At 38.6% G+C, this 26,442-nt stretch overlaps 1 protein-coding gene across 2 annotated transcripts in view; it reads right to left on the bottom strand.

Annotated features, from left to right (window-relative positions):
* LOC122809435 (transmembrane protease serine 13-like) overlaps positions 1-26,442 on the bottom strand; it is a 548,009-nt gene that overhangs the window by 17,134 nt on the left and 504,433 nt on the right. For both annotated transcript variants that reach the window (XM_044080945.1, XM_044080946.1), the window contains one exon: positions 25,155-25,297. In XM_044080945.1, coding sequence (XP_043936880.1) covers positions 25,155-25,297 — 143 coding nt within the window. The remainder of the gene's footprint in view (positions 1-25,154; positions 25,298-26,442) is intronic.

The following is a 26,442-nucleotide window of genomic DNA, read 5'->3' as shown; positions in this document are numbered from 1 at the left end:
ATGAGATCAAACTGTTGGGATGGTGCAGGTCTGTTGCAGTATGCAGACAATGCCTTTTTGTAAAATCTGGCATCAGTGAATAACAAATGAGAATCTATCTCCCTGTAATTCTCAAACAAAGCATAAGAAAGCTAATGAAGAAATAATGAAATTACGCTGCAATCTGGCAAAATGCAGAGCCGCAATTGCTCCTTCTCTTTGAATGAGAAAAATGTTTTTACAGTTAAGGTTGCTGATAGATACTGCTTTCTTAAGCATTCTGTGAACTATCTAGCCATGCTTCTTGACTAGAATTAAAATTATATTAACATGTTGAATATCTGCTTTCAACTTGCAGCTTTTACAAAGCCATTCCAAAACCTTCCTCATCACTACAAACTCACTTACAGACAATAGTTTATTCTTACAAATTGTTTGTAAGTCCTTCAGGCTAACTCTGTTGAAGAAGAGTTAGTTCATCTTGATTGATTGTCAGTCGGCATTATATTGGGTATTAAAGGGTTAAGCCTTGCTGGTGCACTTTGATACACTTAGCATGTTTCCAGTTAAATACGATCATCAGCTGGTTCTGAATTCCTTCCTCACAGTTACAAGCTATGCTATGCCTATGCAATGTATCTGCAAGGCCCTGAGTTTTAAGCTTTGCAGATTTGTTTATGGGTGTTATAGCTGTTTTCTTGAAGTTTGGATTTGTTACTAAAGATGTTAAATAATTTGATTGGACTTTTGACATTCAACATCTAAAACAGTTTCATTTTTTGTAGTGAAGTGTCCAAGTTCTGAAAAATTTCAACACATGTATCAACTTGAGAGGAGAAGAAAATAAAAATCACATAGCAACTGTCGGTACTTTGACAGCATTTGATGGAAAAAGACGTTGTTTTAGGAAGAATGGAACTATTTTAATTGAAAATGAGAATACAATGAAGAGCAAGAGAAAAATACACTTCCCCATTCTTCTGAAAGAGAAGGCTGCATTTTATTGAAACGAGTTATCCAGCAAAAATGCAGGGATATATCTTCTGTAAGCCTATTACAAAACCATTTTGATCCATAACATAATAAGATTTGAGAAAAATAAAAAAAAATTGAGTCTTTTGCTATAAAGTTTACTGAATCATGGTTGAACTAAACACATGATCCCAACATTACCCAAGACTGCAGTTCTGGAGACATTACATCCGATGGTGACAGATACAACTGTGCATGTATGGTTTACCTTTTGGAGTGTCAGCTATACCTGCTGTATTATATTGAAGAAAATGATACAAATTTTATTACAAGCTGTGCCACATGTGTTGATGTTCATATGGATGATATTCTGAGTTACAGAGGCTACAGCAGAGGGACATAGTACTGAGAAAAATGAAGGCTGGTCATTTGTATCTTAAAAAAAGAAATGTGCATTTTTGGAAAAGTAAAACACTTAAGACATGAAGGTTATTTCCTGTAGAAACTAAAACTATTACTGAGGCTTTTCTTCCAGTATTACTGAACTGAAAACATAACTGGGTTTACTGACTTATACGTTCTTCATAAAAATTTCAAGTCTTTTATATCTCTCTGCATCATTTGTTACCTAGTATGTAAGATGTCCAAAGGGAAAAAGAATATACATTAGCATTACAAAATGTAAAACTTTCTTATAGTTTAAGTAACTGATAATTATTCATTTGGTTGAGTGGTACTCCTTTCCCCTAATGATTCACTTCACAGTCTAGGACCTGTATTTCACTCAAAATGCTAGAGGCTAGTGAGAAACCCTTTAGTTATATGTATTATAGCATTTAATCTGGTAGACCACACCATTCTTATAAATTATATGACAGAAAAAAGCATCAGCCCAAATGCTTCAAAGGACCAAATACTTCCTGTCTAGCAGGCATTTTAAAGTTAAAATTTACTCCTTCATTTTGTCTGACATCCCCTGCTTAAAGGAGTCCCACAAGGCTCTATACCTATCCTACTGTTTTCAGTACTGGTAAACTTCCCTATGATGGCCTCACCTTCCACTTCTTTTATATGCTGACAGCATGATAATATTTAGGTCACACCCATCACATCCCACACTGTAGTGTAAGCTTCAGAAAGACCTTCACTGACTTATCAGTATAAATGATAAATAGCTGCTGTTGAACTCAGCCAAAACAAAATCCATGCTTCTGTAACAAATTCTCCAGGATCCCAAACATTTTGGAAATCCAAGACAAACAAAATACTAATTGAAAGAACTACAACTTTCAAATAACTAGGCATCTGGCTTGAACAAACACTAAACTTTCATCTTCATACAGAAAAATAAAGACATAAAATGAGTTATACTTGACTTTGGACAAAAAGATCTCCCATTTTCTTTCCTTTGGCACTAGAATCCACCTCTGGTAAAGGATTTTCCCCTAGCTTGAATATGGCCTTTCCTTAATTGCAACTGCTTCTGAAGATAGCAAGCCCTGGGCCTGCAGAAAAGTTTAAATGAAATATTTTGATCCATCACCCAGTTACTAGACAAGAATCTACTGCCAAACAATCAGCAAAGCTATAATGTCTATACATTCCACAAAGAGCTGACCCTTTACTAAGGTCTTAATTATCTGAATTACTGAATAAGAAAACTTTGTTTTCTCTAGTTGTTAAACCTAACACAAAACTCCTTCTCCTACAATATCCAATGCCATGTTCTCAAAAGTACAGTTCTAGTAACACCCAAACAAAACTTAAGAGAACTAATCAGTTTCTCAATTATAGGACTTAAAGTCTGAGAATCTCCACCCCTTAAAGTAAAATACCTAACCCTTTATTCCAAATTCATTCGAAAGCACATCTTATCAAACAATCCAGATGCAAGTGTTTAATATCAAGACACATTTATTAACATCCTTACCGATGGTTCCTGTTTTCCAAAAAAAGAATTCCAATATTGTTTACAGCTGTAAGAATTTATCTGTAACAATAAATATGATATATATATATATATATATATATATATATATATATATATATATTTATATATGGATCTAGGACGTTTGATCGAAAGATCAAACGTCCAAATCCATTAAGGGCGAGCATACTTACGCGAAAGTGCTTTTTACCTAAGAAGCACTTTCACGTAATTATACCTGTTGCCGAGGCCGTACTACAGTGCGGATAAGGGAAAATTCCCTTTTCCCCACTGTAGTGAGGTTTCGGAGGGAAAAATATTAAAGTAGGGGAGGTATGGGGGGTGCAGGGGGGCAAAGCCCCCCTGCAAAAACATTAATGTAGTGTTTTTTTTTTTTTTTTATTAACACGCTTTAACGAAAGCGATTTTTCGATGAAAGCGCTTTCGTTAAAGTGTGTTCGGTGGTTATGGATTTGGCCGTTTGATCTTTTGATCAAATGTCCTAGATCCATATATATGTGTATATATATATATATATATATATATATATATATATATATATATATATATATATATATATACACACACACACACACACACACACACACACGAGGTAACGTTGTCACCTCACAGCAAGAGGTTCTCCAGTTAGATTCTATAAAAGCATAAAATCTACTTTTCAGAACTTAATGTTTCAGAAATATAAGCATATTGCTTGTTTTGAGTAGGCAACGTACCTTTAGACATTATACTAAATATTATACTTTCTGGTTTCATGGTTGAAGATTCTGGTGCAAGAAAGTAGGGTGTGAGAAGATTTGTAGGCTTCTTTTCTGTTTAGATGAAATGGGTTTACCTCAAATGTTTGGAAGAACTGCATCTATCTTAGGAATGCAGTTAGTCTTCTTGAAAATGTGCTACTGACTCTCTAAACCAAAAACAAACCCGTTATTATCCTTGCTAATATTTATGATAAGGACAATTAAGTATTTGTTTCTCTGTGAAGCTAAGTCAAATGGGTCAAGCCAGCTTACATCATCATATTCACGATCTTAAACATAGCAGGGAAACAATGCATCCTTCTGCAGAAATGTTCCATAAACTTGTTTTGTATGTTGTCATTTTAACAAAGCTAGGTCAACATTGTCAGGGGCATGTTTTCCACCCAGTTGGTGTGTAAAAATAATATTTGTTTTCTTCTCACAGAATTCTTCTCAAAGAATATTTTCTTTGTCTATCTGGAGTATTACCCTACATGATTTATTTCCATTTCTGTACTATTTTTTAAATAAATCTGGTATTCTTGCCTGTTTCATTCAATTTGCCTTATTTTAGAGTAACCTAATCTAAAAGATAATTTTGCAGTTTATAGTGGATAAATAAATGGGTAATGCTTTACAACAATGTGTACCGGAAAAAAAAAGCTGCCCTTTAAAGTGTATATGGTATTGTTAATCGCGCAGTTCCATAACTGCAGTGTGGTCTGAGACAGTTTTATTGATGAAATGTCCACAAATTTTTTTGTTGTAGACCAAGTCTTTTAAGATAAATGGCACTGAGATGTACCTTTTTCTGCCACTGAGCAATTGCATTGCACTGAGGGAAAGACTGCATGGGAGAAATGGATTTTCCCCTCAAGATGCAGAGACTTCAGAGCTGATTACAAAAAGTTTAGGATGCGAAGAGTGCAGTCTATACACAGAACCTTTATGTGTGTGGAGGTGGGGTGGTGGAGTTTTGGATTCTCATGTAAATTGCTATTTGTTTTTTTTTTTACAGAGATGTGTATATCTAGACTCATAGTAGGGACACTGTAGTGCTGTTTATCCCCCCCTGAGTCAAGCTGTGCATGATCAGTGGAGTTATAGTACCATGTATTAAATCCATTATCCATAAGGTATTGATAAAATGTACTTCAAACTGATGATTTTGTATTTTAATTTGTTAAATGCTTTAAGAGATACTAGCAAAAGTGGTGCCATATGAATTTTGCTGTTTCATTTTTCCATTTAAATCTACAGAAAATATGTCAAGTTGCCTGATGCACTTCAGTTACAAATACAATGAATTGTTCAAACACAGGTAATGGCAGCATAACATGTGCTGTGTGTGTTTAGTACATGTGAACGGTTTCAGTGATGTGGCATCAGTGATATTTCTGATGAAGTTACATTCATTTCTCTGGCCTACATCCAATTATTGCTTTACTGTTTGCTATATGTCATGGCATTACACATAGCCATGTACTTGCTTTTGAGCTGCTCATCTGTGATCTATATTATTTCTGTTGCTTTCTTCCAGGATCTTCTTGTAAAAAGGCCACTAAGACCTGTTTTATATTACCTTTTATTACATTTGCTTATTAGTGCAAGATTAACAGAAGCATATGGAGTGCAAGCTGTCTATTTATTGGTGGTTTTGTAAGGTGTTTCATGCCTCCTGACAAGGTTTTGTTTGGGTTCTGTGAAGCTTTCTGGTAATGGCAGTTAGACATTAATAAATAAATAACTGTCCCGGTGCTTTTGTGAGCTTGTGTTTGGATGGATTACCCTAGCATACACGTGCACATACATGTGTAAGAGAGATATGCTCTCAGCTGCTGTTCTCATAGATAAAAAAACGACATTGTGCCATCACAAAATTTACTAGCCTCTCTTTTACACACATGCTGTGATCATGTGAATATGTGATGAGTGTACACATCCCTCTATATCAAATACCCACTGAGTGTACATATCTGTCTGCATCAAATACTCATGGAGTATCAAATACCCAGAGTGTATGTATCCATCTGTATGAAATACCCATGGAGTGTACGTATCCATCTGTATGAAATACCCATGGAGTGTACGTATCCATCTGTATGAAATACCCATGGAGGTACGTATCCATCTGTATGAAATACCCATGGAGTGTACGTATCCATCTGTATGAAATACCCATGGAGTGTACGTATCCATCTGTATGAAATACCCATGGAGTGTACGTATCCATCTGTATGAAATACCCATGGAGTGTACGTATCCATCTGTATGAAATACCCATGGAGTGTACGTATCCATCTGTATGAAATACCCATGGAGTGTACTTATCCATCTGTATGAAATACCCCTCTCTGTACATCCTTTGTGTTGGAACTACACTGGATGCAGGAGTGACAGCATTCTGTCACTGGTGACATATGTGCATCTACACTTTATGTAGTCATTTTCTAGCTCTTCTCAAGCCCCAACCAACTGCTGCCCACCTTGGCTTACACCTGCACTTGGTCTCCCATCACTGCATAGAAGTCAGTGGTTTCCTTTATGCTGATGTGTGACATACTTCTGAGAAATACCATGTCCTTTGTAAACAATTTGTCTAAGACTCTACCTGAGGGCAATCACTGTGTCACACCTTGTTTCTCTTTGCTTATAATACTGTATGCTGTATTTCTTACATTATGCCTTTTTTATTTTTTGCAACAAGGTCAAGACTGAAAAGTGTCTCAGAGTTTGTTTACCTACTTGTAACAAAACTAATACAGGGCACCACCTGTTGGCTAAATATATGAATTTTTCATCATAATTACTGAATATGGGATGTTAAAATGTTGAAGTCAAAGTAATGACTCCCTTACATGTAGACAGCGAGATAGACATGCCCACCCTGCAAGACCCATATTAGCACGAATGATATTTAACTGGCCGTGATCTGGTGCAGTGTCATATGTAGTGCTTGAATGCTATTTATATGTGTTTTCAGTTCAAGTATTGTAAAGCTTCAACATTTTGTCATTTTAGGATTTTCTGCATTTAGTATTATGACTGAGTCTACTACCACTAAATAAGTTGCCATGTACTAAAATAGCATGGTACAGCAGAAAAAGTGTTGGGGATAAACATTAAAACAAACTAGCAAAGCAGAACAGGCTAAACCTGAAACACAGCTAATAAGTTTTCTCACTAAACTCAAATGATACAGTATAGTAATGCAAGGAAGGGAATTACCAGTTTAGAGCTTGCATTTGTAGGAGTATAAACTGGACACACAAGAGTTATAGTATAATAACTCATTAAGGATACTGAATGAACAAGGTACCCTGTCTTTTCAGGAATTAAACACAAGATGGTTGAAATTTAGCCTGGTTCTGTCCAAGTTCGGTAATTAAATACAAGATGATTGAAATTTACACATCTGGGTCCTGATCTGCCTTTATATGCAAGATATTCCTCAGAATGTTTGTGGGAGAACAGACAAAAGCTCTTAGTGACAAGGTGTTCCCAGAGTCTATGTGGGAGATCAGATAAAGCCCTTACTGGCAAGGTAGTCTCGGAGTGTATTATGGGAGAAGACAAAGCTCCTTCTCTGGTTTGATATCTGGTGACAGAGTAAACAGGATGAAATGAGTTGTGGAAGATATGAAGAAAGCTTTAATATCAGTAATTTGCTGTGACCCTGGCAGACTCGATGGAGAAGAAAGCCTGCATATTGATAATTTGCAGTGGCCCTAACACAGGAACAGCAGTTAACATTATATTCCAAACCATTCCAAAACGGCATGCTCAGTACTTAATAATGCTGACGATGTGGACAAGAAAACAATACCCCAAAAGCATCTCATATTTTTGTAGGTGGGAACCAGTTCGGCTGTTGATGTTAGGATTAGCTTGACAACAGGGTCTTTATTTAATGAAGATGACTGACAGACAAATACTAATAATGCATCCATTGTTTTTAATGAGGCATTTGACATAACTTGTATTCATTTATTCACATCTAAGTCAGAGCATCCTAACTGCACTGTAATAAATGTTGTATCCTTCACAATACAATTCCTGAATTAACTGCTCACTCATTTCCCAAGACTGTATTTTTTTGCTGCTTATTTGAATTTAATTGCCACACCTTTGCTTTTCTTACATGAGATGACAACTAAACATTCCAGTCTTGTATGTGTACATATAAAATGTTCTTTGCTATGACAACAACCAAGCAGCCAGAAAGAGCAGGAAATTGCACTTGGTCATTAGATGAATGCAGCTGGCAGTAGAAATAGTAGTAACAAACATGCAGTAGTAATTGGAGGAGGAACAGTAGCGATTAGAGTAACAGAAGCTGAACCTGTAATAGCAGTAGGAATAAGAGTAACTGTAGTACCTGTAATATGGATGATTATGATCTGTTCACCGATCATAACCTGTTTATTGTGTGTACAAGACATGGATGCCGATAAATTCACCTCAAGACGAAAACTCAAGAGGTAAATTTTGGCACCCCTGTTGAGAAAGTTCATATGTGTAAAATCTTACCATAATTGTAGATGTCCTTGCCTTCACTGCTGCAGCATTCATTACAAGTGGGATTCCCTGCTGTGATGCCCACCATCCAGCCAGTTTACCAAAGACTACCATTGCTTTAAGGTACACCGAACGTCACCTACATACTTCTCAAGTAGCGTAGGGCATAAAGGTGACATTCTGGCATAGCGTCCTCAGAACTGATTGCCCCAGCAGGAACAGCAGTCCAAGGAAAACCAAGGAGAACCTGTACATCCAGGAAGGACAAAAGACTAGGGGGATGGAGTGAATACTGCAGCGGTGAAGGCAAGGACATCTACTGTTATGGAAAGATTTTACACAACTGTACTAGGTCCTTAGATTAACTACTGCAGTATTCATTACAAATGGGAGAGTGCCAAAGCGCAATAAGAAACTTGGGAGGAGGAAGTATCAGCAGAGCCCTCTAAGAGGCCTTGAAAAATGTCATCGGCAAAACCAGTCCTAACTCTGGAGATATCATCCAACTGGTAATGTTTGGTACGGGTATGCACAGAAGTCCAAGTGGCAGCTTCAAGAGTAGAATTAGCATCTAAGCCTTTGAAAAAAGCACCAGAAAAAGCCACAGCTATAGTAGAATGAGACTTTATAGAAGAAGGAGGGCTCTTGCCATGAAAAATGTAACAAAAGGAAAAAGCATTTGAAATCCAAGTGGAAATAGTTTGCTTGAAAACAGCCAAACCAAAAGACCTAGGATAAAAGGAAACAAATAACTGGTCAGATTTTCTGATAGTATTAGTTTTAACCAAATAAATTCTGAGCTGTCTATGCACATCTAAAGTATGCAGCACCCTCTCACTGTCAGATTGCAGAGAGGGGAAAAAAGTGGGCAAATTAATAGACTGATTAAGTGAGAGCTCATTAACCACCTTAGGCATGAAAGAAGGATTAGTAACCAAGGGCACCCTATCCTCATGAAATATCACAAAAGGTGGACAAGCCATAAGGGCTTGCAACACAGACACACATCTTGCAGAAATAAGAGCTAACAAAAGAACTGTCTTCCAAGAACAATGTTGCAAGGAAGCTGAAACAGCAGGTTCAAAAGGAGCCCAAGTCAAATTTTCCAGAATGAAATTAAGATCCCAGGGAGGAGGAACAGGCTTCCTGGGAGGTCTAATATTAAGGACATCTTTAAGAAATTGCTTAGCCTCAAATCTAGAAGCTAACGGGGAGTTAAAGGCAGACAAGCAGAAAGAGCTGATAAGTGAGCCTTAATAGAAGAATAAGCCAAACCAGCACTGAGCAACTCACACAAATAAGAGAGAACCAAAGGAACATCCACAGAAGAGGTCAAGAGAAAGACACCAAATAGAAAATCTCTTCCATTTAGACAAGTAGGATTTCCAAGTAGTAGGTTTCCTGACCTCCTGCAGGACCTGCAGCACATCCTCAGAAAAAAGGTGTCCAAGAGGGATCAAAACCCTATTACCCTCAGTATCAGTTGAAATGTGGACAGGTGCAATGGATGAGAGCCCCCTTGTCTTGTGTGAGGAGTTCCACCCTGTGCGGTAACTTGTGATGATTGTCCTTGACTAGATGCAAAAGTAGAGGGAACCAGTGCTGTCGTGGCCAAAAGGCAGTCACCAGCAAGATTTTGGTGGCATCCTGCTGAATCTTGAATAGGACTCTTGGAATGACAGGAAGGGAAGGGAAAGCATAAAGAAACATCCCCTTCCAAGAAAATGAGAGGGCATCCACCTTCCATACCAAAAGACCTGGGACTCTGGCACAAAACAGAGGAAGTTGTCTGTTCAGAGAGGAGGCAAAGAGATCTACTTGAGGAGTACCCCACAGGTAAACAATGTCCAGAAACACATCCCTGTGAAGCATCCATTTGTGGGATTGAGTGAAGGTCCTGCTCAGACCGTCTGCCACAACGTTCTGATCTGAAGGAGTATAAACTGCCTGAAGAGTCACTTGAAACAGGAAAGCCAGATCCCATACCAGAAGTGTCAGATGGCAAGGACACTAAGATCTTGTACCCCCTGTCTGTTGATATACCACATGACTGTGATATTGTCTGCGAATACTTTGAGAGGCCCCGGAGACAAGAGAGAATGAAAGATCTGAAGATCCAGCATAAGATCCCTCATCTCTTTGATGCTGACATGTTCCTTCTGCTGATGAGGTGACCACACTCCCTGAACTCTCAAGGGAGCCAAATGTTGCTCCCCATCCCACATCTGAAGCATCTGTGAACAGATCCTGAGGGGGAAGAGGAGGTTGAAAAGGGTGCCCTTGATTCAGAGACAACAGCTGAATCCACCACATAAGTTCTTTTTTGAGATACGGGAGAAGAGGAGCAGGAAAGTCTAGTGGATGCACATGCTGAATCAACACTGACTTCAGAAACCACTGGAACTTCCTCATGTGGACTTTGGCCAAAGGGAGCAATGGAATGGTGGAAGCTATGAACCCCAGAGATCTCAGAAACTCCCTGACTGTAATGGAGACTGGAGATGAAGAGTTTGAAAGATAGAAATTAGAGTTAATGCATTTGGAGGCAGCAGGGATGCCAGCATTTGCACCATTTGAATCCTGCAGCCCAGAAAGACATGATCCTGAGAAGGAGTCAGGGAAGACTTTTTGAAGTTTATTGTAAACCCCAGACTCTGAAGAAGAGAAATGGTAAAATGAAGATTTTGCAAAAAGGACATCTGGAGAAGATGCCCGAATTAGCAGGTTATCCATATTAGGAAAGGTTTGGATCCCTTTAAGCCTGCAAAAGGCAATAACAGGAGCAAGGCATTTGGTGAATACCCTTGGGGCAATAATAAGGTCAAAGGGCAAAGCACAGAACTGAAAATGCCAGGAAGCAACACAGAAATGCAAAAATCTCCTGAAAAGAGAATGGATCAGAATATGGAGATAAGCATCCTTGAGGTCCAGAGACACCAGAAAGGCCTGAGGGAGCAAGAGAGAGAAAAAATGAACTGAAGGGACAACATCCAAAAGGAAGGCACCTTCAGAAAAGTGTTGAGATGGGAGAGAGCTAGAATAGGTCCCCAAGTACCTTCTTTTCTGGGCACTAGAAACATTCTTGAATAAAACCCATTCCCCCTTTGGGACACAGGCACCTCTTGAATAGTACCCTGAGACAAGAGGCCTCAAAGAATCTCTGGGAAAAAAGGAAGTTGTTCTGAAGGAGGCTGAGGAATGCCCATAAAAGGAGGGCAGGAAATCCAGACCATGAAGTACCCCTGCCGAATGACTGACAGAACCAGAGAGTCCTGGATGATTCGGAGCCAAACAGGGACTGAAAGAGAAAAGTGAAGAGAAAGAGGAATGCAGCTGGGAACAGGTGGATAGTCAGACAGCATCAGTTTGTCAGGAAAGGAAGGCTTAAGAATCCCTGTAGTCTGACTGGCCTTAGCAAGAGGAGTCCGTATACTATCCTTTTTACCTTTAGAAGGAGGGTGACTTGCCTACAAGCAAAGACTGGCTTAGAAGGGTAGTTTCACTGAAAGTTAGGCGCACGAGAAACAAAGAAGCATCCATCAACTTAGCCTTAATATCATTGGGCAAAGGTTGAGGCCTAAGCCAAGAATATCTCCTCAGAACTGAACCAAAAGCAGCAGCCCTAGAAGAGGCATCCGCTGCATCATAACTACATTTGATAGGATGACAAACTACCTGAGAGAAGTCCTAAGCAAGGAAAGAGCAGAAGATTTACTCTCAGAGTCTGGAAGATCAGAAAGAAACTGACAGGCCTGAGAAAGAAGAGCCAAGACATACCTAGAAATATGGGTCTGATAATTAATAGCTCTAAAAGCTAGGGTAGCCGAAGTATAAACCTTCTTACCCAGTCTATCCATGGTTCTACTGTCCTTGTCAGAAGGCAGTAATCTGGACAAAGGAAGCAATTGAGACGGCTTATCAGAGGATACAGACACCACTGAGGGGTCAGCAGCGGGACATTTAAACAAAAAGGAACAGTCTTCAGACACCCTATAAAACCCATCAGACTTCTTGGGAGCAGGTGGCAAAGAATCTGACGCTTTAGAGGCATTAGAAAAAACATCCAATAAAGCAGCCAAGACAGAAGGGATGGCTGCAGGTTTAGGAGATACCATCTGTAGTAACTCATACTAGCTCTTATGGGTATCTGAAACCTGGGTACAATCTCACTTAAAAAATTTCATCATCCTAGAGATTGTGTCCCCAAAGAAAATTTCCTCAGAAGGATTATCTAGAGTATGAGAATCCTCTTCCTCAGACCCATAGTCTAAAGGAGAAGGAATATGGGTAGAATAAGCAAGGGAGTCATCATCAGAATCCAACTCTTCCTCAGAAGAATTCAATAATCTGGGCTATTAAGGGGAAGAAGAGGACCAAGAAGGAGCAGGAACCAAAACCCCTTGAGGAGGCCTAAATGACAGTAAAGCACTAAACAACCTCTCCACTCACTTTGTGGATCTCTAGGAGCAGAAGAAACATGATTAGTTTTCTGTTTCTTTTTTAAGGCGACATCCGTCCTAGAAACCTGAGAAGGCCCAGACTCAAGACGGCATTCCACAACTGTAGTAGGAACCTCTTCCCTAAAAAGAAACTGCGGAACCCCTCTAGACCCCTCGGAAACAGTCAACTGTGGTTTCCCCTGAATGCCCAAACTGGACAGCTGCAAAGCCTCAAATATACTGCCTGCCAGATCCTCACTGGCCTCCAACCCAGATGCGGTAGAAGAATCTGACAAAACAACTGGGCAAGCCTCCCAGTTAGTAATAACCTCAGGAGAAACTCCTGGAAGAGGCTGGACAGGGGAAGATTCCAGTCTTACATTATGCACCATCTTATTCCCTGAAGGCTGACCCTAGGGGAAAGAAGATCCATCCATGGTATCTTTAGACACTGGTTCTCAAGATACAATGAAAGGGAAGAAAGCCTACTATTAAGAGTTTTAGGGACAAATGCCCGACAAACTGAACAAGACGTGTGGTAGCTTACAGCACCTAAGCAAAAAAGACACTTATCATGACGGTCTTTATGGGGAATCAGTCTCCCACACTGACATTTACCTTTCCTGGATGACATTAATCCCAAACAGCACAAAACAATAAAAAATAAATAAATAAATAAAAAAGAACAAAAAACCCAACTGGGTACTTATCTGCAATGGTGAGGACTATAGCAAACAGGAATAATCACTGGAAAGCCAACCAACAGAAAAACTGCAAAAACTGTTGATGGTAACAGACCAACAGTTAAAGACAGTGTTCATACTGGAGGCAAGGAAGTTCTGAGTTTAGTATGCCTGAATGTCACCTTTAAGCCCTGCGCTATGCAAGGAGTGTGTAATTGATGTTCAGCATACTTTAAAGCAAAGGTAGACTTTGATAAAATGACCAGATGGTGGGCTTCACTGCAGGGAATCCCACTTATAATGAATACTGCAGCAGTGAATGTAAGGACATCACATGGTTTAGGGTCACAATCAGTGATCCGATCATAATTGTTTGTAGTGCATAGAGCTTTATCTTCTCCATGAACTATTAGTTATGGTTAAAAAAAAAAAACAAAGGAAAAAGTGTTTTGCTGTCTTTTAAAGTTGTAAAGTGCTTAGTCACTTTATGAGGGCGGTCAGAAAGGCAGAGTAGCAAACAGTTTCCTTGCATTTTCACTCTTATTATCATTCTGGTAAACTGTCCAGATTTTTGCCTCCTTTAATCTGTTCCTCAAAGTCTGTGGTTTTAAGAGAAATCACGGAGAACTGAAGACACTAAATAGTGATATATATTTAGGTTTCAGTCATTGTATCCTTCAGAAAATACAGGTGAACACACATCCTGTTATTCTAGTAACTTTCTTAGTTTGTAAGAGGAAGGGTCACCGTATTGGAATGGACAGCAGGCAGAACCAAATCTTTTTTTTTCTGCTGTTGCGGTTTACTGATCTGTACTGGAAGATTTTATTGCTGAATATTGGACTAAGCCTTAACAACCTCAGCAGGGGGTGCTTAATATTTATTAAACGTTGATGTCACGCCACTCTAGAACTTAACTGATTTGTCATTTTCTGAATACTGGAGCATAACCACAGTATTCCATGCACTACAATAATATTAATAGGAAGTATAGGAGGAGTATGAGTAACAGTACCAGAAGTAGGAAATGTAGTAGAAGGAGTATGAATAACAGTACCAGAAGTAGGAAATGTAGTAGGAGGTGTATGAATAACAGTACCAGAAGTAGGAAATGTAGTCCAAGGAACAGGAATAACAGTACCAGAAGTAGGAAATGTAGTAGAAGGAGTATGAATAACAGTACCAGAAGTAGGAAATGTAGTACGAGGAGTATGAATAACAGTACCAGAAGTAGGAAATGTAGTACGAGGAACAGGAATAACAGTACCAGAAGTAGGAAATGTAGTACGAGGAACAGGAATAACAGAACCAGAAGTAGGAAATGTAGTACGAGGAACAGGAATAACAGTACCAGAAGTAGGAAATGTAGTACGAGGAACAGGAATAACAGTACCAGAAGTAGGAAATGTAGTACGAGGAACAGGAATAACAGAACCAGAAGTAGGAAATGTAGTACGAGGAACAGGAATAACAGTACCAGAAGTAGGAAATGTAGTACGAGGAACAGGAATAAGAACCAGAAGTAGGAAATGTAGTATGAGGAACAGGAATAACAGTACCAGAAGTAGGAAATGTACGAGGAACAGGAATAACAGAACCAGAAGTAGGAAATGTAGTACGAGGAACAGGAATAACAGTACCAGAAGTAGGAAATGTAGTACGAGGAACAGGAATAACAGTACCAGAAGTAGGAAATGTAGTACAAGAAGCAAGAATAACAATAAAGTAAAAGCAGCAAAGCTAGCAGCAGATACCACATCTGTAACAGTAGCTACAAAAATCCTATTGTACAAATATTGTTAGCAACATAGCAGCAGGTTTATTAATGTGTGTATTAGTTGGTGTTTGCTGCTCCTGTCCAAACAAAACATGAAGCTATACCCTCACATGTCCATTTTATGCTCGAACCTGAACTGTTAAGGCTGCATAAGGCTAATCTCTAGAGAAGCCCAGACAGTAAGGAAGTTTTAAACAGCTTCTACCATTTCAGGTAATCCCAGTAGTGTGGATTGTTTGAAAATGACCTGCTAGGAACTCAGTGGAGGATAGTGTGACCATACCTTTCAACTGTACAGATTTTCTGAGAATGTCCAGATTTTGGCCTCATATTTTTGGTCCATTTTTCATAAAATTGTGGTTTTCTGGCAAATTAGTAGTAAATCATTAAAGACTGAAGTTAGAAAATAATGACAGATATTTTAGTTTCAGACTTCATATCTTTCAGAAAATTCATGCTAATGCAAAACTTGTTATTCTATCAACTTTCTAGATTTGTAAGAGCATTATTTAAAAAGTGTCCCTATTTTGTATCCTTGTCCCACTTTTATTTATGGCTTTGTCCAGATTTGTTGCTCTAATAGGTTGACAGGTATGAGTGGGAATAGGCTAGCTCCTGTGTGGCACTATGCTATAGTCAGAATGTGTAGAAAAGTGTGTGTGTGTGTGTGTGTGTGTGTGTGTGTGTGTGTGTGTGTGTGTGTGTACGAGCTGTGTCTTTAGGAAACATTTCAAGGACTGAACGTGCATATATAAATAGCGAGCACGTGCTGCACTCAGTGCCATTTTGAGAGTGCAGCCAGAGAGTGAACATGTATGAATGTAATAGCTAGTTTGTTTATACGTTTACCCAAGTTAAAGTATCAAGCCTCAATCCTGATGTGTTTGTACATAATAAAGCTACTTGAACAGAACCCGTGAATTCTCGTCGATTGTGTCTTGACTAGATGAGCGACATGGAGTCAGAACAGAGATGCCGGAGACTGATATTCAGAGCCATGAGGTGCAGAGATAAAAGTGAAGGTAAACTAAGAGAAACAAGCATGAAAGGGAGCCAGAAATGTACCAAAGGTAATGAAAAAGTGCACAGTTTGTTTTATAAAAAAGATGAAACGGAGCATTAAAAGGGCTCAAACCGCATTATTAAACAAGTGAAAGGCACAAAAGGTTTATTGAGTAAGCAAAATGTTTAAGATTAAGTTATTTGATAAAAAATTGTCAGAAAAGCTCATGGGTCAGAAATTACCTCAGAATTGCAAAACAAGCATGTTTAAAGCAAAATGGGCATGTTTAGAGTAAAACGGGCACAAGAAAAGAGCATTGGGCATGAAAAGAGATTAAATGAGCAAAACAAATATAATAAGTGCAAAATATGTGTAAACAAAGCAAGGTGACTGCATGTTTTTGGGCAAAGTGAGTGTTTGGCATAACTATGACTTCATATTGTATTCAGGGCACAACTAAGGTTATTCGAAGTATCTCAAAGTGTGTAAAAGTGCTTACAGTGTGTTTATTACTGTGTATTTATTCCAAAGAGTCTGTTAGTGTGCAAAATGCAACTGTTTTGTGAAGTACAGTCAAAGTACAGCCATTTTGAAAAGTTTCTTGTGCTGGGTGTGTCTATTCGCAAAGTGTCGCCATTAAAGTGTGTGTCTTGCACTGTAAAGGGTTACTTAGTGAAGTACCACCATTTTGGAGAAGTTTCAGTGTGCTGTGTACTGTTTATTCGCAAAATGCAATTGCTTTGAAATGTTTCTTACTCTGAGCTTCTCATGCCGAGTTCATTTGCACAGTGCAGGTATTTGAAATGTTTCTTACACTGATAAGATGTGATTTCTTAAAGTATGGTGATTTCAAGAGTGTTACAGTGCCTGAGAGACTTATTTCACAAAGTTCAGTTATTCAGAGACTTGTTGTGCTACTGGACATAGTTACAAGTATTGTAGAATATTTGAGCAAGAGTATGATATTTTTATACAGGCAGCTTATTCCGACAAAGATGCAGTCACTACGGCATTCATTTTGCTAAACCTAGCTGGGTCAGAGGTCATAGAAAGAGTGTTCATTTGTGTATGCACCAGCAGTATATGAAGAAGGTGAAAACCGTCATATTGCTGTCAGGCTGAATCAAGGGAAGACCCCGAGTGTTTGAAGTGCAAATTCAGAGAGATGTGTAACCCCAGAAAAATATAACATTAGAGAGGCATTTGTTTTACACAAGAGATCAGAAACCAGGGGAAACATTTGCAGCTTATATAACTGACCTGAGAAACAAAGCTAAAATGTGTCAAGTCTGGTAATGTAAAAGATGAGCTGATAAAGAACAGGCTTGTGTGTGGTATTAATAGTGCTGCAGTGAGAAACATACTGCTTCCTGACAGTGATTTAACAATGAGCAAAGCTATAGAGCTATAGAGATTTGTCAAATCCATGAAGTTACAGAAATGCACACAAGCATGTTTGAAAGTGATAAGAATATGGTTTCAACAAGCTCTAGAGTACATGTAAATAGCATGCAACACGTGGCAAACAGAAACAGGCCTAAGCACACAGTAGCCACAGCCCCTGCTGGTTCACCAGGAAAACCATGTAGTTTTCCAGCAAGTTCGAAGAAAGGTGCATGTTCATTGTCATTAGGTTCAGTGCAGTACAAGCCTGAGTCAGCAAAACCCAAGTTCAACCTTATTGTTAACTGTCGTAACTGTGGTGTCAGTCATGAGTTTAAAAGAGAGAAATGCTTAGCATTTGGTCAGCAATGCCACAAGTGTAGAAAATGGAATCATTTTCAAAGGTTTTGCAAATCAAGTAAACCTTACACAGTTATAATGAAAAGTCACTCAAGAAAGCAAACTGATAAAGCAGAATTGCAGCAGTCCACTTTCTACGTAGATGGTGTATCAGTAGTTGGTGAAAAAGCTGATGCAGTGAATTTGTTAACAAGAAAAGTGTTTTGTACTGTCCAGATCAATGGTAAATCCACTGAGCTCAGAGTAGACACTGGTTCAAAGTGTAATGTTAAGTCAGCAGATATTTTTGCTGAAGTGAGAGCTAATGAGCAACTCATTGTGGCCAGTTGTGCGAAACTTGTTGCTTATGGAGATGGAGAAATTCAAACCAAAGACTAGGTAGTGCTTTCATGTTATTTGGCCAAGAACTATTACAGCTTATTCTATGTAGTCTGAAGACCTATACAGTCATTACTGGGTCTCAGAGATAGTTTGAGAATGAAGTTGCTTTCTTTTTCCAAAGACGTTCATCAGATAAGCACATCTCCTACTTCCAATTTCACAGAAGCCATTTTCTCAGAGTATGCTGATGTTTTCAATGATAAGTTGGGCAAACCTCCAGTTGTGTATTCTATGAAATTAGACCCAGAGGTCAGCCCAGTGGTCAGATTGGCAAGAAAAGTTCAGATAGCCATGCAGGATAGAGTCATAGCTCAGATGGATAAAATGGTACAGCAAGGTGGAATTTGTCCAGTTACAGAACCAACTAAATGGGTGTCATTCATGGTAGCAGCTCACAAAAAAGGCTCAGATGAAATCAGAATATGTACTGACCTAAGAAATCTGAACAAAGCATTGAAGAGACTGTATCATCCAATGCGTACAGTCAAAGAGGTCGCAGCTCTAATACCGAATGCCACTGTTTTTTCTGTATTGGATGCAAAAAGTTAATTTTGGCAAATGATGCTTGATCGCAAATCCTCATTATTGACTACTTTCAGTATCTTGTTTGGCAGATATAGATTCCTGGGGATGCCATTTGGGATTAATTCTGCAAGTGGAGTCTTTTCAGCGTGAAATGGAGCAAATTTGTTCAGGTTATCCTTGTGCCATAATAGATGATTTATTGGTTGGAGGCAATGGTGAAACAGAACATGACAGAAACCTTAAGACAGTTCTAGACAGAGCATGTGAAGTGAACTTAAAGCTCAATCCTCTGAAGTGCAAATTCAGACTACCAGAAGTTACATATGCAGGTCATTTATTTACTTGTACTGGCTTGCAACCAGACCAGTCTAAACAAACAGCCATTCTCAAGATGTCAGCACCAGATAATGTTCAAGCTCTACAACGTTTTCTTTGTATAGTCAACTATTTAGGCAAGTTTATACTAGACTTCAGTGAGTTGGCAGCACCTTTGAGAGAGTTGATGCACAAAAATGTTACATGGTCTTGGTTAGAACAGCACCAGAAAGCATTTGAAAGACCTTAAGCGGAAAATTGCCACTCCATCTACATTAAGATACTGTGATGTTAATAAGCCAGTAACCCTTTCCTGTGATGCTTCAAAATTTGGTCTTGGCGTAGTCATTCTTCAAGAAGGCAGACCAGTAGCCTACGCATCAAGAACTCTTACCCACACTGAAATTCAGTATGCTCAAATTAATAAAGAACTTTTGGCAACAGTGTTTGTGTGTTCCAAGTTTCATGGTTTCAATTGCAAAAGTACAACTTCAAAATGGTGTACACAAAAGGCAAACTTCTTTATCTGGCTGATACCGTATCCAAATCGCCCAGAAATTCAACGGAATAACCTTATTTTCTTTACAGAGATGAGGTGTTAATGGAAGATGGCATTATTTTCAAAGGTCCTAAAATTGCTGTTCTTTCTTCCTTACATCTTGAACATATCCAGATTTTGCATCGTGGTCACCCAGGTTCTGAATCTACCAATAGAAGGGTGAGAGGACTAGTATTTTGGCCTTCTCTAGCAGATGACACTGATAAAGTATTTTCATCTTGTTTAGTGTGTAAAAGTACTAAACCACATTTGCAAAGACAACCACCTCAGATAAGTCAAGTTCCTGAGGTACCTTGGTCAACAGTAGTCACTGACATATTCGATATTTGAGGGTAACAATCAGCATTACTTGCTATTAGTAGTCCCTTATTTGAACTGATTTGAGATTGACTTACTACCTAACCTAACATCCACTACTGTTATTACTAAGCTGAAATATCATTTCTCAGTCCATGGTAGTCCACACAAAGTTATTTCTGACAATGGTACCCAATTTACTAGTTAGTTGTTTTGGATATTTGCAAGAGAATGGGACTCTGCACATGTTACTATGGTCTAGTTGAATGTGCAGTGCAGAGTGCAAAGTAATTACTTGAGAGGTCAAAGCATGACAATACCAGTGTCTATTTGAGTTTACTTAATCTCAGAAACATACCCCGCGATGATATATTTGGCTCGCCTGCTCAAAGACTTCTACCTAGGCAAACCAGAACAACATTGCCTATCAGTTCCAGTTTGTTGAGGCCTAAAGTTAAGAACGACAAGACAATTAGAGCTCAACTATTCAGAAAGCATTATTTCCAGAAGTTCAGCTGTGGTAAATCGAGTAGATTTCTTTGTCCATTGAAAGAAGGAGAGACAGTAAAGAGATACAAATGGCAAAAGGTTTCGACCAGATTGGTCAAGTTACAGGTATATGTACTGAGCAGAGATCCTGTTTCATAGAATCAGAGGGTGTGGAGTACAGGATAAATCACTGACATCTCCCTGTATCAGAATCAATATTGCAGCATTGTTCCTGTGATACAGACTCTAGATCTTAAAGCAACCTAGACAATATTCCTGTTCCAGAACTTGGCTTGACTTCTACTTCCATTCCTGATGATATTCCTGATGTCCCGAAAGTTGAACATTCCACAGAGATAGTCCCACTTACTAAATCTGATTCCAATTTCTATGTCACACAGTTTTTCTTACTTCCAGATCTAGTATGAAATACACAGCGACCTGGACTTAACTCTCTCTATATATATTTAGTTCTATATAATCACATGGCCAAGAATTATTTACATTGATTGCATGCCAATTACTGTTTTTAACATTGCATGACTTATTTCTCAAAGATGGAGGATGAAGAACAGAGTGTGTGTGCTATGTCTTAAGGAAGCATTTAAAGTACTGAACGTGCATATATAAATAGCGAGCACATGCTATACTCAGTGCCATTTTGAGAGTGCAACCAGGGAGTGAACATGTATGAAAATACTAGCTAGTTTGTTTATAAGTTTACTTAAGTTAAAGTATGAAGCCTCAATCTGCTGCTTGAACAGAACCCACAAAGTCTCATCTATTGTGTCCTTGCTAGACGAGCAACAGAATGGTCACTGGGTGGATCTGAATTCGAGGTGACACCAATGGCTAGGCATAGAATTTCTTATTTACCACTCTTTGGGCTATTCACAACTTAGTGTTAGGCAAGTAACCTTACCTAATAAAAGAGGTTCCTGTTAAGCTACTGAATTTGAAAAAATGCAAACTGCAAAACCGCAAATGGGACAATTGTCAAACTACAACAATGTTGAAAAAAATATATATATATATCGAATAGCCAGAGTTGACCAGCAATCAGAAAGTAATGCAATGCGTAGGTAAGTGTAATGAAACCTTTTAAATTTTCCCTTTTCCCTAGTGTAGTGTGATCTTGGAATTGGTATATATAGTTGGGGGAGTGTGGGAGCGCAGCCCCTCACCTTGGTTGGTTGTGTGTGCAATGTTGGCTGACTATGGCCATTTGATGTAGTTATTTTCAACGTTGTTGTACTTCTAGGATTGTTCTCTTCGCAGTTTTGCTTCTACTGTTTCACAGTTTGCATTTTTTTTAATTCGGTAGCCAAACATAGACAAAAGAGTTGGAATGTTAGGAACACATGGGCTGCATGCTTGAAGTGAGAAGTACCTCTTATAAGTGTCTTGTATATTGTTCAGGGCAATATGTATCCTGACACAGCACTGGGGCATTACACTAGTCAATAATAACAGTTATGGGAACACTGAAGCTACCATGATTTCTTCATGTTCAGACAGATTTTTTACTTCTACCAGTACTAGGCCTCTAATGTTGTCTAGTTAAACCAGCCTAACAGTACAAAGACAGGATACCAGACAATGCAGCCACAAGCCATGATTTGGTAAGAGAGGTTAGGAGACTGAGGGCCAGTAATGTGTGTGGGACTGCACACATGTATACCAGCTGCCTCATATTAGCAAGGGGTTATACGATTACAACTCTTCACCCTAGATGATTGTGCAGTACAATATTTTTCAGAGGTCGTATTACATATATACTCTCCTTTTCAGTCCCTTGGTCTCTACACAGTGTCATGAGTTGAGGCCAGTTAGTGACATTGGCAAATGCCCAAGACAACCACTCAGTATGCAGTTATGAAGAGAACTTACCCTGAGACTGATGGTGGTGGATGATAACCCATCTCTTGCATAATGCCCACCCCAAGACTAATGGGGCATATCAGTGGATAGTTGAAACTATCTAGGTGGGGCAGTAGTTGTGAGAAATGTTTATTGTGAAGGGTCCAGAGTATATGCCAGGGTTATGAAGGGGAAAATGAAATGGGCATAGCATACTTTTTGCCTTGTTAGATAAACAGCATTTTGAATGTTAGTATTATAAAGGACTGACTTATCCCAAGTGATGTTATCAAACTCTTGCTCAACACCTATTGCCACTTTTCTGGACAAAGCACCACAGTACACACTGCATATGCACAGGAGGCAAGAAAATGACACCATCATTGTAATAATCCCTCACTGGACTGGTAATCAAGGAGCCTCAGTCCTCACCACTGAGGGACGTACATTGGGAGGATGACAGGTACGCACACAGTATTTCCAGATGCAGCTCTCTGCAACAAAGTGCAATTCCCTTTAAGAGCACACAGAGACTACAGTCAGTCTGGGGCTGGTTTCTACCTTTTTCTCTGGATCCCCAGTAAGACTCCCCACTGTCATAGCTATAGAGTTGCGATCTCAGCTGAGCAGCCAAGCTAAGACCTCCACCACCCTCTCTGTCCAACCAGTGCTTCATGTCCTTGCCCAAGTAGCTGACACACACACTCTTTGTAGTTTGATTTACACACACACACCTGGGAAAGGCTGGCACAGGTTTATTAGCTATGCCTCCTTTTGCCCAGACTATAAGGTAGTTATCACTGACACCAGCCAACTCCTTATCAGCTACTTTAAGACCCTTAACAAAGGGTGTCCAATCTTACTGTGCAATGTTAATATTAATACAAATAGCAATTTGACCTAGAGCAAGGCTGTTAGGAGTGGCCCACACAGTGTCACCAAATAAATATGCAAGCATTCTGAGAACTTAAATATCTCTAGACAGATCAGCCACAATGAAAAGTTGAAATATATTTAATAATAAATAATAAAACAACAAGAAAATACTAAGTATATATTCACAGTGTCAGAGTTCAAAATCATGGGAAATATTTAAAACAACATTGCAGGACATCCTCAAATAAATAAAGAAAAATATCTAAACTAAGCTTTGCTATATTCCTAACTATATCCAAGATAGTTACTATGCCCTACAAACAAACTTACAGAGCAAGGCAGATACTGTGTTGAATGGTTCTTGACAGGTCCAAGACAGAATACAGAATATAGAATGCTCTGTCTCTCTATGAGACTTTTTAAATGAATATCTGAAATATTACTGCTGGGATAGCTTGCAGAATGACATAATTTCTTGTCATCTGACTCTATCCCAGGTGGAATCTCTACTGCTGGAATCTGGCAGTATTTAGCATCTACCTGTGAAAATACATAGACCTCAGATCTCTGGCAAATGCTGGAAGTCATAAAACAATTGCATTCCTTCACATTTCAAAACTAGTAATTAGTTCACTCCAAAGGCAATACAAGAAGATTTTAGCACAGACATTATGTCTCCGGCCTAGCCTATAAAGAAATTTAATTTCAGCTATTTTTCTGGTTAACTTCCTGTATTCCATTTTCCACTATTAAAATATATACATTTAAACAGTTACAATAGTGCATGCACATTTCTGTAGTCTTCCAGCAGGGCACATTGTGGTTACATTTTAAGCATGTGCACTTCATAAAATACCTTTCTAACACACATCTGTACAGACCAGTTTGATATACACAACATACAGTTCTAATACAGTTGCAACACAAGCATCTTATATAAATCATGTTTATATTCACAAATGACATATAATTATTTACAAAATTCTAGATAGCTGTGCTAGCAGTATCCCCCTTTGTCACAATCATCATTAACAACAGCTTCAGAGAACTGTGACTATAGTTTTAATGTCTGTGAAGCAGATAAAACAGTAGTTAAGGGTGTGAAACAAAATAAAACTAGCTAAGACTAGCAGGATAACTATAATGATTTGAGCTTTGCTAATACATATAGTAAATAAAACCACAAGCAGCATCGGTATATTCCACAGGACACAACCAACTGTAAAATAGTTTTTTAAAAGACATATTAGTATATTAGTAGTATAGAAGGTGGATTTTTGCTTCTTTAAAGATAAGCAGGGAAAGGTGGGCCTTTAAGGTTTTGTGACCCTTGGTGGTACCAGCAGTGGTACAAGACTAAGTCAATTGACCTGGAGCTATACTTCTAGCTTCAACTCAAATACCAAGGTGTTCTTGACTGCAATTAGAACAGCAAAAAGTAACAAGGTAACAAAAATGACTAAGCATTCACGGAGATCCTTCTGTGAGTTTAAATCATCCGGTTTATTTAGGTGCGGGTGGTTTTGTTGTAAATAGACTTCATTAGATAATAAAACTCTTAGCTTGCAGTGGTTTAAATCCTCTTGAAAAGGGGGGACTGGATCAGACTACTCGACATGACTGGTTGATGGGATAAAAAATCTGAATGGAAAAATGTGTTTCAGATTCTAGAAGAAACTCTCTATTTCGAAAATGGAGACTGATTGGTGTGGTTGCCATAATCCTGTGATCCCTTTTCAGGAAGCATTTTATTTACAAGCAAAGAAAATGTGCAAATACCAGAGTTAATTTTATTTTTGTCCTTAACAATGCCCTCATTCATTAACCATAAAGAGACTAAGACTGGATACCATTATATTGTTCACATTTCGGTGCATTTGTCTTAGCCATACTGATGGCATTACTCACTTCCATAACTTATAACATCCAGCAGAACAATGCTTCAGTCTAAGCAACTCAGTGCCACACTCACACACAAGATAATACATTTCAGAGAGAGACAGACAGACACATGCACACATACACAGATATAATGGATATAATGCCCTACCTGGCAGGAATCCAGCCCACCGGAGAGTTTGCCAGCGCACAGCATTCTGTCAGTGATCGCACCACTGTATATATTTGCACTGTTGCACATGTCGGTGTTAATGAGTTGAACACTTGCCTCCATCAATGCTGTAGATACAGTAGCTGTATTAAAAAAAAAAATTACATTATATTGTATTGCATTATACAATTTATTAATGGATCATTATGAGCATTAGAACTGGTACTTTTAGGTTCATGTTTTTTTTTGTTTAAAGGAAAATGCCACCCTAGAACTAAAAAATATGTTTTTTTTTCAGTCAATCTTTGTTTCCAGACCTATTTTAACACCTCAAAATCACTCTAAGTGCTTTATATGTAATTTTAGCATGTTTACCACAACATGGCTATCGATCGGGCTTGATATCTCAATGTGATCTTCTTCTCCTTCAACCCTTTCTCTTTCCCATAAAGCATTTCAAGTCTTTTTTCTATGACTCATGCCAGACATAAGGAAGTAACTGTGAATTCCCATGCCATTGACATATAATGGGAAATGTGTGACTCACTGTCAGTTTGTATTCCTTCTGTAACAGGGCTGCTTCTTTTCTGTTGCTAATCACCTTCATTTATGTTTTGCTTAGGGCTTGCTTTACACTATACTTCGAAGTTATCCAGTTGCAGGCAGAGAAGTAGCTAAACTGGAAGCTTTCGTTCCCAGTGTTCTTTGGTAGACCTGAATTGACAGTCCCTCCCCCCACACTACTGCACAGGCATTAAAACTGTAATTGCAACTGATAGCTAGAATACAAAGGAAGGGAATTCCAATCTAAATGTCTTCCCCTCTGCCTGCAGTAAGAATTATTTATGTAAATAGTTTGCCAGCAGCAGAAAGATTTATTTATTTAAACAATTTCAATTTAATTTTTCCAAAGTACGTTTCAGAAAATTCTTGATTATTTCAATGTGTTTTATTAATAGTGACTTTTGATTTACTCCTAATTATGTCTACAACACATTTTTATGTAACTTATTTTTGCTTTCCCATTTCTTTCTGAGGAACAGCTGTCTTGTGACATGCAGTTTCTGTAATTTACTGACATTCTACTCGGCTCCATATTTTCTTAAATTACAGCGAAACAGTAATTTGGAAATCTGACTCCATGATACTGGCACAGTAAAAGAATGTACTGAAAACTCACAGTATTCTGCAGTGCATGCCATGCATTGAAACACTTATTTTTTTGGGAGAGTGGCTACTCTATATTTTGGGAAATTAAGTATCACTCGCATTATGCATATAACTGATG

This window comes from Protopterus annectens, chromosome 8.part0 (genome assembly GCF_019279795.1).
Source record: "Protopterus annectens isolate FY-2018-M chromosome 8.part0, PAN1.0, whole genome shotgun sequence".
Classification (NCBI taxonomy): Eukaryota; Metazoa; Chordata; order Ceratodontiformes; family Protopteridae; genus Protopterus; species Protopterus annectens.
Note: the sequence above shows the minus strand (reverse complement) of the source record. Positions and strands in the feature narration are given on the sequence as shown.